Here is a 21333-nt window from a genome sequence, read left to right as displayed (position 1 = left end):
TTCATGAACATGGAGAGGTTTGGTAAAACAGATGTGTGTTTGTTTTTATTTTAGACCTGTGATGGCAAAATTGGACTGTACAAGCCCTACTGTGCAATAAATAGTGAATGTCGCAGTCAACCTTTACCACTATGGCATTTCTATACATGGGGGAAGTGAAGAATTACATCTGACAGATGCTACGCTTGCTGAGGATAATTGCAGACAATTAATGGGCTCTCAAGTTTAAGGGACAGAATCCCACTGGATGTCACAAGTGTTTCATCAGAGTATTTACGGCCATCTGTGAGAGCAAAACACATACTAATGAGAGGTAATATGGAAATCTTCATGACTCCAGCTATTTTGGGAAAACGTCACATTAGTCAAGATGAGTACTGAATTAAAAACATAGATGTGGACACATTACGTCTCTTGCGAATAGACGCTGGTGCATTTTGACGAGTCACTGCATTTGTCAGATTTATTAATTGTAATTTTTTTTTATTTTGCAGATTAGGCAATTAATTGCTTTATTTACAGTGTGATTTACAGAGTGATACTGACACGGCCTTTCTGTCTCCAATTATAAAACAATTATGCCTTTGTATTTCACAAATAATAGAACATGAATTCCTCTTTTCATCAGAAAAAAAAAAAAAAAAAGATCACCTTGTTTTTAATCACACCTGATAGGCAGCAGAGGAAGGAAATCATAAACATATCCCTGAACAAAAATAGTAAATGCATTCTCTCTCAAGTATGATAACACAGCTGTTTTGACAGCTCATATTGGATTTATGTTTATAATCCACATGAAAGATTCATAACTGAGGAAGATACGTCTTTGCAGAGCATGTTGCTACGGCAGATTTTTTATTTCTTTATTGTTTATCCCGGGGTTGTTCCGATAGCTTACGCTGCACAACACAACCACAGTCATAGAGAAATCTACATTAGGTCACATAAACGGAGTATTACAGTAATGACCGTCCATAATCTGGGACAAATCCTCTGATTTTCATAGAAGCAGTTGGCATGCTGTGTAAAGCATGCCGTGTTAAAGTGTCGAAAAGAAAATCAAATAATGCTGAGCACACTGAAGTGTTACCAGAAAAACGAAACTCAATGTTATATAATGGATGTGTTTTAGAAAGAGATATGTTCCAATATGCATTCCTATAAAACGAACCTTCTTACAAGCTGTCTGATATTGGAAGACTATGCGACAACTGTTGCTGTTGAAGTATAAAACCGTTTTTCTAATCTAAACTGGCCCAAACAGCAGTGTTCTGGTAAACATCCTCACGGTTGGTTTTTTGATTCGACGGCATGTTTACCAGATTATACAGTGGTTAGTCTGGCAACATTTAGTGATCATTTCATGCTGTGCTCTGTGTGCAGCAGCTCAAACTGGATGTCGGTCTGCATTAAGTGGCACAGAAACTGTCAAGGAACACACAGCTGCATGTATACAATGCAGAGTAAACAGCTTTCACAGCACAAGGTCTTGCATATAAAAAAATTGGCTCGTATATGCGGCGGACAAAAAAACCCAACACAAATTCTTGATAAGAGCGGGGATGGAATTTATTTGTATTTGTGTTGCCAGTTTGTCACAGCAAACGCCGCTCACAAGGCACACATGAGGAAAATAAGACCAAAAAGAGTGAATAGGGAGTATGACACTGAACTGAAACTTCAGATAAAGAAGTCAATCTTTTACAGTCCTCACTTTGAATTTTGATTTCTCAGAGTGTCATCATTGCAGATGAGTTTGCAGTCAGATATCAAGAGTAAAGTCACCCATTGAGTTCCATGCAATCAACACTTGTTTACCCATAAGATATACGCCGTGTGAATGGAGCATCACACACTGGCTCATCAGTATTGGTGACCGGATGTCCATTGTGATGCAGAGCACAAACCTTTGATCCTCCTCTGTGCCGAGGCTCGGAGGCAAACTCCCTCTCTCTCCCTCTGCCTTTGCTTTCTCCATCATCCACCTCTGTCTTTTCTTACTGAGATCTCGGGGGATTGTTCCCTTGCTTCACTGCTCACTTTCTGTTTTTCTCTTTACCTCGGAATCTTCTAGATGTGCTTAGCATACTTTTTAAATTTTAAACTGATAAATGCTGCAGCGCGAGCCTAGCCTACCAGTGTATGATCCTTCTATTTGATTACTCTATTTGTGACGGAAGAAACATACTGCCATTTTCGGAAAATAGGCCTATTTACTTAAGGACTCAGAGTACAGAGTCAGAGATTTATACAACCCTCATGTAGGTATGTATTAAAAACAATCAAGCTATTACACTGCTCAGTGTAGCTTACCAAAAAGATGAGGATTGTGTGTGAAGAGCGAGCCTTGATGTGTGTGCTCGCAACAAGGATCAAATACCAGCACCTTTAAAAATCCTATAGAGTTTATAGCTAGTTGTTAAATAAATTGAAGTTAACACAGATTGTTTTATGTTAACTAAGACATCAAATTAAACCACCAGTAACAAGCTTGAGAATTTATGAGGGGATTTTAAAAAAAAATAGAAACAATGGGAAAGAGCTAGTCTTACTGTGTCTGTCAGTATCAACAAAGACCACCAGCATCGCTTAAGCTCACTTACATCGTGTCCTACTGGTTTATGTCGGTCTCTTCACAGCCTGAATCAAAGCAAGATAGCGGCTGGTAGGTCGAGCACAGCTCAAAGACAACCGAGAGCCTAAATGCAACCGAGAGCATCTCTTAATGTCTCATTATGATGTAACATTACATCAAATCTATTTATTTAAAGAAATGAAAGCTTTAAAATGTGTTCAATACGTAGCTAGGGTTGTTATGAACGACTGCTTGGCTATTCCCCATTTCTACTTGTTGTGCCTATCAGCTGCTGGCTTGTAAAGACAGGACATAGAGCGACAGAACAGCAGCGGTCTTTGACATAGGGTCCGGTATTTCCTTGGAGATCAACATTTGGTCTCCATCATGGCGGCCGCCGACAAGACAATTATACAGTTATGGATTTATCTGGCTTTCATAACATTTTGAAAGAAAAATATATAAATTATATACACACACATATATATATGGGTTTAGTCAAAGTTAGACATTTTAAGTTAAACGGCATGAAATTCTCAGGCAGTGTTTGCTAAGGCATTTTTCCTCCACAGGTCTGACCTCTGCACACATTTTGCAGCCTGCTTCCCATGTGTCTTTGTGTCAGTGTTTCTCTGGGGCTCTGGCTGAGTCTCTCTGGTTGTTTGTTGTGTCCCAGGGCTGAACATATGGCTCACAAGCGCCTTGAAGAAAGTACAGCAAATCCCCCTTTCTCCACATGTCTCTCCCTCTCTCTTTTTATTCCAATCCCCTTCATAATGTGACCTTAATAATGTGACCCTGAGTGACTGCATCAGAGAGAAGAAAGATATTTGTTTCTCAGTGCGCACTGTTCACTGAGCTGAGCTGAGCTGACAGAACTGTGTCCTAAAACAACTGAACAAAAGCTGCTGAAAGAGAGTATTCTTGAAGAGTGTGTTGGAAGAAAGTGTTCAATTCAACAAAAGAAAGTCTGAGATGAAAATCTGCTGTTGGTAATTCACCCTTCTTGCTTTTGTCCTTGTTTCCATTTGCAAATCACTGAATGTTTTACAGACGTTACTATACTATTGTTTCCTTTGTCAACAGACTACCTGTTCTGATATACTGTCATTATCAAATACCTCACCTATAGCAGGGGAATGAAACAAAAAAAACAGATATTAGATCTGCATGGATGCATACATGTTTTTATTTTTTGTTGTTTTTTTGCTACATTGGATGGCTCTGCCAAGTGAGCTATACAAGTGCTAGCCTAGCTGAGCAAAGCTAATGTTAGTGAAAGCTCATTACTGGGGATCTGAATCCAGGTGACACATTAACTTTTGACATTAAACTGCTTTATTCAGTGTTGAAATGGTTTCAAATGATCTTTGTCTTTTTAAAAAAAAAAAAAAACTCTAAAAATAAGAGATGGTATAAAGACAAGCTTTAAACAACAATTTATTTGGTCAGGATATTGGGAATATGAAAAAAGTTTATTTCTGAGATAGATGATTAATAAAAATAATTATTGTACTAAATAAGCATATTGAGTGTACTTACTGAAACCTGAAATAGCATTTTAAGCTAACTTAGAGGCTTTTCCCTCGGGATCAATAAAGTATCTATCTATCGATCTATCGATCTATCGATCTCTCGATCTATCTATCGATCTATCGATCTATCTATCTTTTCAGACTGACATCGGATATGGAAAAATGGTATTGTGTGTAGCAATTTCTGACCTGCTGCTTAGCAGGATATTTTAGAATGTTTGTGAACAAATTGTGTGAAGTATGGCATGTAAACATGTCAGTGTCACTGCTGCTTGTAAATAAACAGCAGAGATGGAAGCATTTCCATGTCCGTGCAAGCACATATTATCTTTTACCCCTTAGCATGTCACCTCCAGCCTGGATGATTCAATCAGGTGATTCAGCTCCGACGCTTCCCAGCGCCGGGCTGAATGAGAGTGGAGTGGTGCAATCAAAACTATTCATGTGCAAATCACGAGATCGTTTTGTTTGCCTTTTCTTCACAGGTTGTCCATGTTGTTATTTGATTGCTGGTGAAAAATGGCAGGAGAAGGGGAAGTTGGGGTTTGGGGAGCTGAGCTTTGCTTTGTAAGAGGCGATATGAGCAGCTTAATTGAAGCTGTCAGCAGGTCAGTGCGAGCGAGGCATAGCAACCAGGTCATTAGGTAGTTAGAGATCCAGAGCACCATGATAGACTTAATGGGCAGAGCTGCTTTGAAATGATATTTTTAAATAGAAAATATTCTCTGTAATTCACAAACTGGGTAACAACATTTTAATGGTTGGGTTGAATTCAAATCCCAACTTTAATCATATTGTAGCATAAGCTCGTCCTAGCACACAGGATTAGTTGGCATCTGTCAATGCATTGTTGCTGGAACTTTGAAATATTGCATGTTGCATGCTCCTGACACATTTCTAAGCCTGAAATGAACTTGAATCATCAGAACTTTAATAGGATCAGTGAACAATTATATTAATAAATATTTTAAACTCAACATTGAATATATTAAAGCATTAAATCTCACTGTTTTTATGCTTATTCTTCAACGAAAAGGCGGAAAACTAGACGTGACAGCCTGTCCCTTCAATGCTCTGAGCTACAGCTGCAACCGGCGGGCATAGGTTACTCAGTTTCTGTCTTGCTGGCTCACACACATCCACACTGAGGAGCCATTGATGGTTAATTCCCCCCGTGGTGTGTGTGTGTGAGTGTAGGTGAGTGAGAGGATGTGTGTGCATGGGTGTATACATACTTGCAGTGTGAGTCGGCCCGGTCAGCGATGCTTACGTCACTGTGGTCAGCTGTGGTTCTCTCGCTTTGCTGCAGTTGCTCAAATTCTCCCCTTGGCTGGCCTAAAAAGCCCAAATGAGATTAGCAAACAAGTATGAGCAGTCAGGAGCTAAAAATGAAGCTCGGAGTTGGTCTGGGAATAGAGGAACAACGTGGAAATAACTGACACGGTGTGACGTTTTTGGATTTAATAGATAAGACTTGCAAATATGTGCTTTGGATTCCTAGTGCTATATTAAACATACAACATGACAGAGAGTATTCTGAGCCATGAACCGTGTTTATATATGTCTGGCCATGGGCATAAATCCCGATCAAGCTCCAGACTACCAAGCATACGTTTGTTTTTCCAGACATCCGGCTGTAAATCAGAGCTCTGAGACTGCAGTGACTGAGCGGTGAAAGAAAGCCAGTGATGTAGGTCTGAAAATATTATTTGATGCAGATTCATTGTTATGTAAGTCCTAGTCGTCCATTTAATCTATTTTTGATCACACTGTCTTTTTTTTCTTTCATCTACGGGGAAAGGAGAGAGAGAGCATTCTCATAAATCCTATGTGAGACAAACCCTCGTTGTGGGGATTTATCTGCACACTCATGCAGCCTGGCATGTATATTTTAGCCTTGTCTCTGCATCAAAGCTGTAGCACGCCGTGTATGTCAATTTTACTCAAAAAAGGGAACATATGTTCTTCTCTACTGTGTCAGTTCTGCAGAACGAGCTGGCACAAGAAGCGTCTGCCCTGTGTGTCTGATTTGCATTCAATACCCTCTATAAACAGGACTGATATTTTATTCAACGTATCGGCAGCTTCTTAGGCCTTGTGGCTGTTCCAGATTACAACCCATAATAAAAAAAAAATTAATTGGAACATAAAATGTATTTATTGGCCACATCTACAAGTCCATATACTGTTTGATATGCCTGGTGGTGTTTTAATGGTTGAAAAAAATACATTAATAAATTAAGGATAGGCCTAATTCTCCACAAGAGCATCAATATAAATATGTGGGAAAGTGTTTCATCACGACAATTAACAACATTAATGACATTAAAGGTGCTTTGAGTAGTGTTTAGCTATTAATGGAACATATTTAAATTAAAACTGATGCCTCTTTATAAACGTCAAAAGCAAACAAAACCATCAGCATAAAGATTGTCTATTAAGTTATGTTTAAAGTCGTAAACCGCTGTGGCAGGGTAAGTGCCAGACAAAGAGAAAGAGCTTTGATGGTTGAAAGAATGGATGAGGTTATTTTGTTGAAAAACACTGCTGTACAGGATAACATAGAAAAATTAATAATGTGTCCAGAGGGGGCGCCATAATGAACGCAAACCAAACGTTCCCAACATGAGCTTTTAATAACTAATTTCTCCACTCTATTTGAAATATCAACACTGCTTCCCATTAAGCTGCTGAACTCTGTTGATAACAACTTCCTGCTCACTCCTTGGAGTTTTTTTAGTAGATGTCTTATTCAACACATTTACTACTCGAGCTCTCTGCCAAGTGAAATGGTAAAAAGATGAATATTTCTGGTTGAATAACAACCATTTTGTAAGGGAATATTATGATATTTTCTTCTAACCTCAGTTTACATACTCCAGAGAGCTCCTAAACTCACTTTCCTGTCCATTAATTTTAGCGTCCCTCATTAATTTGCTCTCATGGAGAAATCTGCAGCACAGTTGAAATGTCTGTTAAGCGCTAAAGAGAAATGAAAGAGCTCAGAGTCGTTCTTTATTACTTATATACCTTGGCAAGATGTTACCAAACTGATTTCAGGGAGTCTTTCTCATGGATTACTGGACTGTTTCAGTTGACAGTGGTAAAAGACGAGATAAAGTGCAGTTGTGATATGCAGTCTCTGTCTAATTCAACCTGTATGTGTGTTCATTTACATTTTAAATAGATTCTGTCCCTCATGGTCAATGAATCGATGAACCAATCAACCGTAATTTATACTGAACCTGTCAAAAAAACGATAATTGAAAGTGTTTTTCAAGTTTTTACACAGGAGTAATGCACACGTGAGAAAGATCAATAATAAAGGATAACATTGAAAAGATGAACATGCACTTATGGAATACTTTGCAATATGAGTCGATTATACAGTAAGATCTTACTATAACAGAGTTAACCTCGACAGGATAGCAATTATAAAGAGTCAACTGGCAATAAGGATGAAAATAAATTGAGTACAAAATAACAAAAACAATAGTCGATAAAAAGCTGCATATAAACCCTTGACTAAATGTGTTTTTTTCAGTGAGCATAGAGTGTTGAAATTATTTTAGTCTGAAAAGGATGCAAGTCAGTGCAATCCAAAACACTCAAATGACTATTACTTTGGTAAACATGGTAAACAAACTAGTCATTGCAAACAACAACTTAGAAATGATGGCGAAATTGTGTGCAATTCCTGCCGAGAGCTAGGATGTCGAGCAATTGATGGTCGTGAATTGTCAAATAATCAGACAGATTGTACAAACCAACAGGTTTGTTTAACCTGGAATTTTCTTTTGAATCTACCCTCAACAGCATGGCTAAGCTTTTGGAGATCTGCCTTCATTATGCCTTTCCGATTATATATTTATTTCACAACGGTGTAACATTGCTGTCCCAGTCGGAATTCACATCGTGTTATAGTATTGCAGAAGCACGAGAGAGCACAGCACAGTGGGAGCTCAACATACTGGATACACACAGTCAGACCTGCACACACACACACACACACACACACACACACACACACACATACACACACACACACAGCGCTGTTCTACCCCGCTGATCCCTCATAGCCCCTGTAACGTTCATTTAAAAGATGAAATGTCACAGGGGCTTAAATATCGCACCTTGAAGGGATTCGTTGTTTGGTATGAATTAAGCAAAGGTCAACCAGTATAGTTTCTTGTCTTCCCAAAAATAGATATTCAGAGTGTAGGCTCGAGATGCAGAGTTTTGACTAAGGCTAATGGGTTTAGAAATTATATTGGAGCCAATCCTGTTTGTAATCTTGTTCACTTTCAAAGTCACACATTTTAAATGCTCTTCAGAAGACTCATTACAACATAAACAACAACAAGTTTATGAATACAGAGAGCAACCAATGTGCTTATTTAAGTTTGGTTCATAATTTTCTTTTTCTGCATAGATGTAAATCCATATTCTAGTTTGATCATTTCCTGATAAGCATCCAGCTGAAGAAGTACAGCTGTGGACTGAGAAGCCATGTGTTTAGATGTGAGCATTTTGCCACTCTTCGCTTGTCCTATTTATCTTCATGCAGCTGCTTGTTTCTTTCCTCTTTTTTTTTTTATCTCCAACTTGCCCTCAAAAGCAGCCTCATGCCTGATGACACAGTGCTTCAGATGATTCTGTGATGATACATAACATTTCCAGACTGAACCTGCCTCTAAAACGACCCTCCGGAGGAAACTGGTGCCCTTGTACGGTAGGTGCAGATCTGTCATGAGCGAATATATGCCACCTTAGATAAACCAAAGAGAGCAAATGATGTTAAAGCTCGAGAGGAATGAGCACATCTGTTGAGCATATGCTCCTCTGGTGCACTGAAGGCAACATTGGGGAAGTGGTGCGCAAGAAATAACCCTAATGGTACACATGAGCTTTTAGTCTGAAATCATGCATTTTATCTCAGCTTTAAGCTTACCTATTTTGTTTTGATGAATTACATCTCAACAATCAACAATGAAAAAAAAAAAAAAAAAAAAGTGGTCAGTTAGCTTTAAGATCGCAGCCTCCTGCTTTTTTAAATCATTAATGTTGCACTCGGTGCCTCTTAGGTGGTCCAAGATGCAGCATCAACACCAATTTTCTTGCACTTTGTGTCCCTAGAGACTAATTGAGCTGCCTGACTGACAGTCCACACACTGCTAATGGTAGAGTTCTGCTTTGAAATGCTTTCTCGACATTACTTGAGCATTAACACGGTTGGTTCAGTTGTTCGAATGCTCTTAGTAGTAGCGTATACTGTACAGTACATTTCAAAGAAATGGGGGAACGAAGGGCTGAGGGAACATAAGAATGACCCCCACATAAGACATTTGTTAGAAACAAAATGTAAATTATAAAAAAACAACTTTAAATTAACTTTATTATTATTTGACCCTGTAGTCCCCTTGCAACTTTAAATCCTACCTGTGATTGATTGTTGGTGAATACATTCATGTCATGGATTCTTATTTTAAAAAGACAACCACTGAATCAGCACCAGTCTGAGGAAAACACTTCACATATTGAGCATTTCTGATGAAGAAGAAGTCAGCTTACACTTTGATATCATCTGTAAAAATGAAAATGGCGGAATCCTGAATTCGGAGATTCAACCTTCAAGTAGAGATTTTATTGGCCACTTTAAGGCAGCAGCTCAGGTTATAAACCACATATGTACATTTTAGTAGTTTCTGTGGGAAAACTCTCAAGATAACACGGGTGGCACATACTGCACAGCATTAGCATTCAGTTGAAGTCCTGTTTGTATCCACTTGACAAATATACGCAAGTCCAATATTCACTTTCCGATTAGACGTGATACTCTTGGGGGAAATATCTGACTGGCTAGCTGCTTATTATTCCACCTGGTTAACTGGCTAGTCAACAACTCTCTGGTGGTTGACAGATAGACTAAGAAATCTTTCATTCCTGCTGATGTGATTAATTTTTCATATTAAATGATTATAACAGCAGCCTGAAAGAAAAGATAGTTCTAAAATACAACATGCTATTGCATGAAATCCTCACACCAAGCATTTATTCATGTCATTGACCTCTTGTCAATCACAGATGTTTTCTTACAGCAGAGGTTCTGACCTGCAAAACAAACAAACAGCAACATTATTTTTCCACACTCTTCTGATTATTTAGTACCCATAATGCACCTCTCCTTCCTCTCTCTGCCCTGGATTTCTTGTTAGAGTCAAAGTGTGACTCAACCCTGTCTGGATACCAAACCGGAGGTGTGGAGTCCTTGAAATGCAAGGCTTGCGTATGCCCGCCGGCAGTGTGCACAGCTGTACGCACAACCGGTAGCACTGTGTAGTAACACAGTGCATACAGCTACTGTACTTTATCATGCACTCAGGCTCATGCAGGTACTCACACATTACACACACACACACACACACACACACAAGGTGCTTGAGGCAATCAGTTGGAGATTCATTTTTTGAGTCAAACCTTGATTGCCTCATTCACCTGCAATTTCAGCTCCAGTTGATGATTTCTCATGAAATATTTGCAGGGTACGTTTGCTGTTCATTCATTCCTGCTTTTTTTTTTTTTTAACTATGTTGAAATGTAGCTAACTCAAACAAACAAACAAAAAAAAAACTACCTCAGACATAATGATTGAACAATAACACAACAGACAGTTCCATCTAAGTTGACGGCACTGATTGAACACTTTCAAACAAATAAAAAACACATGCATAGTGTTTTTACAGTGCAAAATGGATTCCTCTTGAGAATTCCAAAAGCCTTTTCTATCTAATGCCTTGCTCAATAAATTGGTTACTGTTTGCACACTCAAATGTCACAGGGCAGCAGATAAATGAAGGACGAATCTCAGTGAGAGACTGCCTGAATACTCCAGCCACAGATGCTGTCCTCCTGACTTTCTCATTCCCAGATCAATTTGTTGTGGTTGCTTTGTTGGCTAACTCAGAGACGGATTTGGCAGAGAAAGCCTGTTACATATATACCACGTGTCAAACCACCCTTTTTTTTATTTGGGCTGTTTTCAGGTCATTCCTGACAGCAACAGCTGTAGAGAGGGGGATATATTTAGAAACTTGAGAGAAGAGGAGAGGAAGCTCCTCTGCTGAGGATGGGTGCACTGAATGGTGAAAACAGAAAAAGGGGAGAAATGATATGCAGATGTTGAGGAGCGAAAAAAACATCAAGGCTCATCTATGTCGCATTTAACTCTGTGAGTTGTTACATACTATTAAATGATCGAATAATAACTTTATAACATCCTGGTCTGTAAACTGCAGAGTCATCACTAATCCTGCTGAATACCCCAGATAGGAAATCTATTTAAAGACAGGATCTCGTACTGTCTGTTTGTTTTTTTAACCCAATGCATCTGCAGTGGTAGAAACAAACAGTGCATTCACTCATGGACGCTGTCGCTCTGTTTACTGCATCTTCATTTCATACATTACTCTCTTTTATGTGTTAAATATGGAACTCTTTTGCAGCTACTGTTTCACGTCTCTCTGCAGATAAATATCAAATTATGCTGCTGACATTATGAATCAGTAATGACACCATTAAGCCTACATTAAGCCTAAATTGCAGATTGTGTTAAATGTCAGAAAAGCAGCCATGTAGCTAAGGCAATACTTTATTTTTTCAGTGCTCAGCATCCTCGGTGCTTGACAACAATCACTTACGTTTTTTGCAACTTCAGATGAAATAGTCAAACATTTGGAACGCAGTTGCACGTGTCGGTGTCACTGCTGACTTCTGATGTCAGTTGTTGATGCAAGGACATAATATATATGTCCTTTACATTGTCTTCATGTTTTCTTGGTGATAATTTGTTAACTCTTGGTAAATGTTGAGCACACAGAGCTAGGGCTGTGTATCTCACGATTCAATTTGTTTTCGATTCAAAATCTATTTTCGATTCTGGATTTACGATTCATGATTCAAAGTTTTATATTTTTGAAGTAGTACATACTGTTCTTCAGGATCTACTCCAGTCATCTGTGAGACTGATAGAAAGAAAGATAGATAGATAGATAGATAGATAGATAGATAGATAGATAGATAGATAGATAGATAGATAGATAGATAGATAGATAGATAGATAGATAGACAGATAGATAGATAGACAGATAGATAAATACTTTATTGATCCCGAGGGAAATTCAGACTGGCTGAATTTCTCACTGCTCTGTTTTGCATTCTACTGCATTTAAGACTTAGCAGGGAATGACTGATTAGCCAAAAAAAACGACCTTATGGAAGTTATGAATCTATTTCAAATCTCAGAAGATAAGAATCTCGCTTTTTACATAAATCAATGTTTTCCCCACCTCTACACAGATCTTTATGAAACAGATCTAGCAAGCACTACTGAGGGAATAGGGAGTCAACTTTTGTAACCTAGCAACAGTAAGCGCCAAAGAGAAGCTATTTCAAACTGAGGTTGTGGGTACGATCGGCACAAAAGAAGCTGGCCCTAAAATTACACAGTGTGCAGTGTAAACAGTAAATGATCAGATCTACTGTTTTCAGGACCAAGAATGGAAGACGTTTTCATAACCTCGTTGCTGAATTATGCTTTGACTGTAACTGTGGGACAGATAAGAGTCTGATCAATACTCCAGGTGGATCAAGGTAATGGATGAGGCTTTTCAGAGATGCAGTATTAAAAAAATGAGACTGTGATTTAGACTTGTGTACAAACAGGATTTGTCAGTTCTATAACTGTCACAGAAGCAGTGCCAGTTCTGACGGTGTGCTATGACCTATTTATTGGATCCAGATGAATTCCTTGGTGCAGTATTGGGACATCCTCCACTGGAGCAGAGAAGCATGACTAATACTATAATACAGCTGGATGCAGTAATCTAGAAATGGTGTGGTAAATGATTGAATGAGTGCGATTAGATGTGAACATAAAAGAAAGGTATATGATCCTTGGGGGTTTTGACTCAGACAAAAAACAAAGAGACATCAAACTCAGCTTTGTCTATTATATTTCAAGACAAAAGACACTTTTTTTGACAAAAGTGGTATTGAGTCAGATACATCAGAGAGAACAGGAAGCAATACCTGAAGCAAACAGCTTTAAGTGCCTGGCCAAAGTGCAAATAAAAACAGATGGACAATATTCCTTGCTGACCTATTCTCTTCACATCTGCTTTCCTTTATAGCCACTGTTTCTCCCATTCCCTCCCTATTTTCTGTCTTGTACAAACAGCTGCAATAATCAGCAGAGGGAAGTACTTCCCTGGGAGAAAACGTTATTAATCCAATGGTTAACAACCAAAGAGGCATTACTGTCTGCGGAGCTCTGAGCCCACGGCTGTGCACAGCTGAACAGAAAATCTTTTGATATGCCTTTTTGCTGCACAATAATTGAAAATCCATATCTATAATTACATACTGTAAAACGTTGTACAGTTTATAGCAGAAGTACCACAGTCCTGAGAGCCCTGTGTTCTGTCATATCAGAAGAGTAGTTATTGGGAATGCACTAATAGCCAACTTTGAGGAGGTCGTTGGTTTGAAATTGTGTTCCTTAGCCTTGAACTGACATTTTTGAAGCCTTAAATGAAGTTGGGCATCACCAGCTTGGTATTTTGGAACCACTATTAAACAAATGCACAACAGGGTAGATAGATATTTTGAAACATCTGTCCTGATTGAAAGATCATCCTGAAAGCAACATTTCATAAAAAAAGCATTACATGCTAAAATTACTTTAAATGCTATAATGGCTATAATATAGCCCTGGCCAGGAGGTCTAATGAGTCATACTCCTAATAATACACAACACAGCCAAAATAAAGTGTGTGCCGACAAAGCCATGAACTTTTTTTTTATACCAGGTTGCAAACATGTTTATGAATGCTGAAAAAAATATATATTTTAATATTGGGTGTGTATGTGATGAAAGAGGTTTTCAAAACCAGCCTCCAGTGGAAACTTGAGGAACTGCAGTTTTGCAGAAAGAAAAAAAAAACCAAGTAGGGTCATTTCCGCCTCTGGTTTCTGACTTCTATCCTTCTTTTTGCAACCATTGCAGTCAAAAAGAAATGCAGATTAAAGTCACTTCAGCAATGGCTAAAAATCAGCATCCTATATTTGACAATGTCCTTACGGCTATCCCTTGCAGCTAAATTCCATGGAAGGAAACCCCATTAAGAGAATTCACATCCACTTACAAAATGGAAGCATGTCTGATCATGTGTCAAATGTCTGACTGCCGCATGTCCCGTCATTCATGTGCTAATGTAGCTGTAACATTCACATCACACAAAAGCACCCTGCAAATCCTCTGCTAGCATAAAGTGTTGTACACTCATGTCAACAAAGGAGACATAGTATCTGCTCACTGTATATTTCATCAGTACTGCTGTCAACCTCAGTCTCACAAATGCTTCAAATGTCTATTTTCTTTCTTTCTAGGTTTGTGACTAAGGTGGTTATATTTTGTTACTGTGCCAAATTGCAGGTGACCTACACTCGATTATGTGCCTGAATGCATCCTGTGCCAACACAGATGGCGCACTGAAGCTTCTGCTCAGCTAATATGCTGCTTGCATCATCATCACTCATCCTGCAAAGATAGAATGTTAAATGTTGTTTTAAAAATGTTTAAAAAAAATGGTGCTACTTCAATGAACAGTTGTGCTGATATGAGTTCCCATCAGACATTGGTACGAGGGTGACACAGTGGAGCTGGTTGACACTTTTGACTATAGAAAAGGAGGCTCAAGCTCCTGGTGGCAGTTGTCATTGGGTGCTGTTGTGTCCGAGAAAAGGGACAAGAGAGAAGCCCGTTTTCAAATTACAGGCAGTTTCAAATGGAGAGGTAGGGTGAGTGGTTGGGAAAGGCTCCACTAAGCTCTACTTGGACTTGCAGGTAGCTGAGTCAGGGTGTCTGGCAGACCAGAATGTCCAGTAGCTGTAAATTCACCTGTAAGAAACTTGTTTGTGGTGTACTTTGGTGCTCCCAGCAAGAAGGACATTTTGGACAAGATGGCCTATTAGCTGGTAACTCAGCAGTACCCAGAAGTAAAGATCTAAAGTGCAACCCTGAGAAGACAGTGGAGCTGGTTGACACCTTTGACTCAGCATGCAAGGACCCAGATACTGCTTACCTGGACTTCATAAACCAGAGGTGAGTCTGAGAGAATTGTTAAGGCAGGTGGTGGGTGAAATCAGAGGCCTTCCTTGCATCCGGGGCCAAGCAGACCAGGGTTTCAGACCTCAAACTATAAAAAACAGGACTCAGTAAAAAAGATGCAGACATTTTGCATAATTCATGTCATTTGGTACGACCCACATACTTAAAAAGACGAATCTTGAGTTTCTGGTGACATTTTTTATTTCTTTTGTTGGCATTGATTGCACTGGTATTGCATGGAAAATGGGTTTCAGTTTTTACATTTATATTGGGGTTAAGTTTATAACGGGTTAAGCATTGAAAAGAAGAATTTGTAAAATAATATTGACATAGCTGTATATTTTTGTACCTCATGGACCTTACATGAGTACACCATGGAAGTGCTTTTTTTTAAAAACTCACTTCAATAGTACAATTCTACAGACGTTTTTTTTTTTTTTTTTTTTTTCCCAAAGAGACTTACAGAGATAACGAACATCACAAGCTAGGATCTAGAGAGAAGGAAATAACATCAGTAAGTGCAAACAGCTTTCAGTCTGATGGCACACAGTAGCAGTGCACAGAGGCAGAGCGCTTCTTTTTAATTAAAGTTAATATATCTTCATCAACAACACACACATCGACAGCTGTTCTCCAGAGTTCCGATCAGCATCAAACTCATCCTAATCCTTTCTCAAGGATTGAAAGACTTATCATATTGTGCTGTAAAAATTTGAGAGTAAATGAGCCCAAACACTCAGTGGAATGTGATATATGCGTGAAATTCTTTTTTCATCTGCTTTTGGAATACAGGAATTTATCTGATGGATTTTAATCATACAGTTTTGATGATGGAACATCTCAGTATTTCTTTACAAGATGACAGAAATGACATCCAAAGCTTTTTGCCGCAGTGATACTGAGCCAGTATTTCTTAACAGCTTGGCCAAAATGCAAAATGTACTTCAAGGTAATTTATGTCAATACCACATACCTCAGTACCTCTGCAAGCTCAAACAAATGTGATTAGAATTAGGGGGGGGGGGGGCATGTACAATCAATAAACATGGAATGTTGTTTTGTTCTATAATCATTATAATTATTTGATCTGCTGAGCTGTAGCAGTCAGACTGCAGCCGTACATTCAGCATCCATCCCTTTTTGAAAAAAACAAGGAGCATCATGCATCAAGTAGCACAATTGAATAAATCATCTCATCTCGTACTTATTCAGATTCATATTCAGTCTGAATAATACAATGCATTTATCATTTCAGAGTCTGATTGCATATGGGTTGAATATAATTAAAGAAGAATCACTTTGTTATTTCTATTTTACAGTACAATTTTTCAGACCTCAGTTGGGAGGCTTCTTATAAAAGACTGACGCTCGAGCACACCAGCCAGACTTATACATGGACACAAAAGCATGAAAAACCACTTGTTCTTGTAGTTTTTGTGTGTTTTTCTTTAGCAGGCGGGGTCATAACTGAAGGGGAATGAATGAGGCATTGCATGACCTTCATGATACAGTGATCCCAGCAGCATTTGTTTCCCAGCTTGAAAAGGAACACTTGCAGCAATCGTCCGGGCACAAGAGTCATCTGTGGTTTTCATCATATCCAGGGCACTAAAAGGAACATATTTTGTGTGTGTGTGTGTGTGTGTGTGTGTGTGTGTGTGGGAAGGGAAGAGCTTCTGGGTGCATTGCCAATACTCTGCATGCAGACCTTTCTCCCTCCAGCCACCTTCTGCTCTCTAATTGCAGCAACTTGACAATATAACAGAATCCGGGGTTCGGATGACTGTGGGTTTTGTTTCACATTTTTTGACTGAAAATCATTATCCTATCAGAAAACTTCTCTTAAATGAGGCTTTAACTTTCAGCGTAGAGATGAACGTTGTCTGATTGCCACTTTGGTTGGCGCCGTGTTTGCCTCTGGGGATCAGAGTGAGTATCAGTGTATCTTTTTTTTTTTAGGTTTCCCCAGGCACAACCTGCCACGTTGACTTAACGGATCAATCCGCCGCTCACAGTTGCACCAGATGGGTATCTCTATGACTTTAAAATTCTAGTCTCTCAATGCCAGGGTTTGTTTGGACAGGAAAGCTAAAAAATAAAACTGGTTGGATAAATAAATAATAAGTCAGGTAACCTTGGCGCAGTATGAACCTTTTTGGGAAGGTTGACACAGAAAGAGACTTTTTTCCAGGATATGTTTTACCGTTTGGCCGTCCAAATACGATAACAATGCACTGCTATGTCAGGATGAGAAAGTTAAAGTTTGTGACAAAGTGCATTAATTCACTTTTTTGTACATTAAGTTCTTTGAAAAGCACAACAACACAACACTATCCCAGGTCCATTCGTGTTTTATGTAGTATTTAGTTGGTAATTATAAATTGTCTGAAACTGGTCGGTGGTACTGACACGAGGACATTTCAATCACTTTCATTGTTACTTTCATCTACTAGTTTTGAAACTATTCAGTTCAAGACTTTCCTTCAAACGTACCCAACGTGGCAACCACCGTAATATCAAGAATTTAAGTTATATATAACACAAAATGTACAATCAGACCAAATACAATCATTTTCTATTGCCGCAGAAATTTCAGGCAAGGGCCTTCTTCAGGTGCTTCAGGCAAACAAACAAACTCAGACTCAAAGCCACTCAAAAAGGGCCTTGCACCAAATGTCTGCAGAAATAGAAAGAGAAAAGAGTGGATTTGGTCTGCTGTCATGAATTACGTTCAATAAAGTTTTGGTTGAGGATTCAGCATGCATTTACGTTACCGATGGTGTTTGCGTTTTGTGGATTTACTATGAGTTACAATTTACACATAAAACGCAGCACCAGAACAGGAGCACACTCTCTACAACCTGTCTATAGTATCCACCTCAAGTATACATGTGGGATATGATCAACAAAATCAGTTTCTAACAGTCTGGTCTTATTTTAATCCAAACTACCATCGTACAAAACCCTTTCCACAGAGTTCAAATACTTACACATAACCAAACCTTCAAATCTAAGGCTAAGGAATCAGAATTGTTCTGATTTTTCCTCAGTCAGCTGAAAGAGTTTAAAATGCTCTTAGTCAAATGGGACCTTTGAGATCAAAATGTGCTTTGTAAGAGTCATTCTGAAGGTTGGTAACAAAACTGCACAGTTTTTTAAAAAGAATGCATATTGAAAAGTGTGTACAGGGATTGAAACCTCTCATGGTTCAAACTCGGAAGTGTTGACCTCAAGGCAGAGGAACAATTGTTCAATCATATTCACTGAAAATGGGTTTGTCTATTTTGTCGTTTTTTCAAGGGTTTTGAGGCTACAATTTGAAAATTGCTTTTCTATTTCACCTACGTCTAGTTTTGCACAGAAAAAAAAACCCTACATACACAGCTATTGAAATGGTGTGCTTTCCTTCTGTGCTGTCCTTGAACCTGTACCACATTTAACTCCCAAATGGAAAAGGCGTGGTCTGTTTACTCACATGGAAACATCTTGACAGCCCCGTTTCTCTCAGCTTGTAACAGTACATTTGAAGGCATCATGTAGGCAGAAAAGTACCATTTTGCAAATATTTTGACTGACTTCTTTGTCGTGTCAGTGATGTTCCTCTGGAGCCTTAGCACAGAGCAAGCAGCGATCTCCTCAGATGATATGCAAGGCACATCTTGCCACTGACACACGGGGAATTGGATGTCCCAGCAGAGCCAGGGGCTGCCTGTGCTTGACTGCGCCCTCCTGACATCACCCATCACTCTTTTGAGGCTGGAGACCTCCTCTGCCCATCAGCCTCTCCCTGTCAGCCATGTCTGTGGTAAGGTTTTGAAGGATGAGCTTTACCCCGGGGACAGCTCACCCCTGTTGGGCACAAACATCTCCCTCCCTCCCTCACGACTTCTGCTTCAGTCGGTTTTTTTTTGTTTTGTTTTTTTTTCTGGGAGAAGCGAAGCATAAACTTTAATAGTTCAGTTTAGAAAGTAAAACAAAGAAACCCTCAAAACAATAATGACATCAGAGCTATTTCAAATGGAGCTGTCATTTGATGGCTCCGAATTTCGTCTTAGTTTCTCATTCACTCACTTGTTATTTCTGATTTCAGAAACACTGTCATCCCCTGCTTCCATTTTCTTGCCTCAAATTTCAATTTATTTCTAATTGACATCCCATCACACATTTTCCTTTTCTAATTCCTAACTGTCCTCTTCACTCTTGTCTTAGTCTTTCAATTTTTGTGGAAATCATTTTTTTTTTTTCACGCTTCTCCGACTACAGATTGTAAAGCTCACACTGTGCCGAACAGCAGTGTGATCGGGAGGGAAATAAAAATAGCTTGGCATGTCAGCAGGGGTTTGTGATGGCCTCTTTTCCTCGGAGAACTCATATTAAGTCCTACCCACATCTTTTACAATAGACTAATGGAGCAAAGCCTGGAAAGCGAGTTCAGTCTGACAACTTGAGCCACACTAAGTGGAGATTTTCAACACATTTCCTCCTTCCTAGTACAACTTCTCTACAAGGAAAAGATTCAGAAAGGACAATAGCTTTCAGCTCTGATGGCGAAGATCAGATTGAAGGCACTCTATTTTAACCAATAACCATTTTTACTCTATGCTGCATCCATGTGCTGCTCGGTTGGTCCAAGTTTCGGACTTCAGTGTGTTCACATGAAGTTCAGAAAGTCAGAATGACGTAACAAGCAAAGAAACAGCGATGATGATCTGAAGAAGATCAGGGAAATGTAACTCTTACAAGTTGTATTTGAGCAACAAATACTGTAGATGTGCAATACAATACAAAAAGTATCTTAACATTGACAAAACATATTTCACCCTTGTGATGATGATTCTGACGTCAAGATTCCTACTTCTTTTTGAAGTTTCCGAGTTGCTGTTTCGATTTGAGCAGGTGTCCATGTGTATTTTACAACTCCAAAACTTTTTTTTCCAATGTGTCCGACAACACACTAATGCAACATTACTGACTTTAGTTCCTACTCGCGAGATCCTGCTATCATGTTTTCAAATGATTTAGCAGAGCATCAAATTCACTCAAAGGAGGCTCAGCTGTCTTGCATTTGATGATAAGCTGCTGATCTTTACAAGAAGAGGACGCCTGGAAACTCCACAAGCAAAAACTTCAAGACCTGAAAAACTTCAAGTCCTGATCCTTCAAACTTCAAGCTCTACAATCTATTCTGTCCAGAGCTGTCAGGTACGTCAGTCCAAATCTTCCCACAGCAGCTCGAATAAGTTAAAGGGAAGTTGTGGCCAACCTAACTCCAGGGGAACACGTATATTTTAAATAAATTGCTTTATTTTGGTACCAATCATGAGACAATTTAGTTTCACACATTTCCTGTTTCTGTGTGTTAATTGCTAAGCGGAGTTTATTGATCGTATGTTTTTTTTAATTAAAAAGTCAGACAAACCAATGAGAGGAAAGTCGTGCCTCTTCTCTCTTCATTTAGCACACCTCTATGTGGTTGACTGTCTGACAGAGCAGGCCGACACATCATCCTCTGTTTGTCAACACACATCAGTTGTTTAATTATGTGCCGAGACGGGACAGAGAGGGCGGCGAGGGGTGACTCATTTTAAGACAGACACTATTTGAAAAGGATTGGAGCTGTTCAGACAAGTGGCTTATGTGTAAGTAAATACAACACAACAGCTAAACATGAGCGAATGTGTTTAATGTTGACACTTTAATAGTAATGTGACATAAGCCACATTATATGTTTTTTGACCACAGTATTCTAACAGTATCTAACAGTTTTTTTTTTTTTCATTTAGCAGACACTTTTATCCAAGGCAAAAAGCAATGATGAGGAAAGGAGGAAACAATGTCACTAAGATCAGACACAGGTGTTTGACAGTCAGTGCACAGAGAAGGACCACTTTTTATATAGTAATTAAAGTTAAAACACCATCCTCAACAACAACATCAACAGTTGATCTTTAGAGTTCTAATTAGCATCAAAACCATCCTAGATATTGACATCAATATCATCATCACTAAGGTCGTAGGTGTTCATGAAAGAGCTGGGTCTTTAGCTTTTTCTTAAA

The 21333-nt window shown here is 38.9% G+C and overlaps 1 protein-coding gene across 1 annotated transcript in view; it reads left to right on the top strand.

Moving 5' to 3' along the window:
* Window positions 1–15275, top strand: part of LOC306821770 (carbohydrate sulfotransferase 1-like) — a gene marked incomplete at its 3' end in the record, with an annotated part of 18435 nt that extends 3160 nt beyond the window's left edge. Inside the window, exon 3 of the mRNA XM_079340344.1 lies at window positions 15108–15275. Coding sequence (XP_079196470.1) covers window positions 15108–15275 — 168 coding nt within the window. The remainder of the gene's footprint in view (window positions 1–15107) is intronic.
* Window positions 15276–21333: the final 6058 nt, after the last annotated feature.

Source organism: Symphodus melops (genome assembly GCF_947650265.1).
Source record: "Symphodus melops genome assembly, chromosome: 3".
Taxonomy (NCBI): domain Eukaryota; kingdom Metazoa; phylum Chordata; class Actinopteri; order Labriformes; family Labridae; genus Symphodus; species Symphodus melops.
Note: the sequence above shows the minus strand (reverse complement) of the source record. Positions and strands in the feature narration are given on the sequence as shown.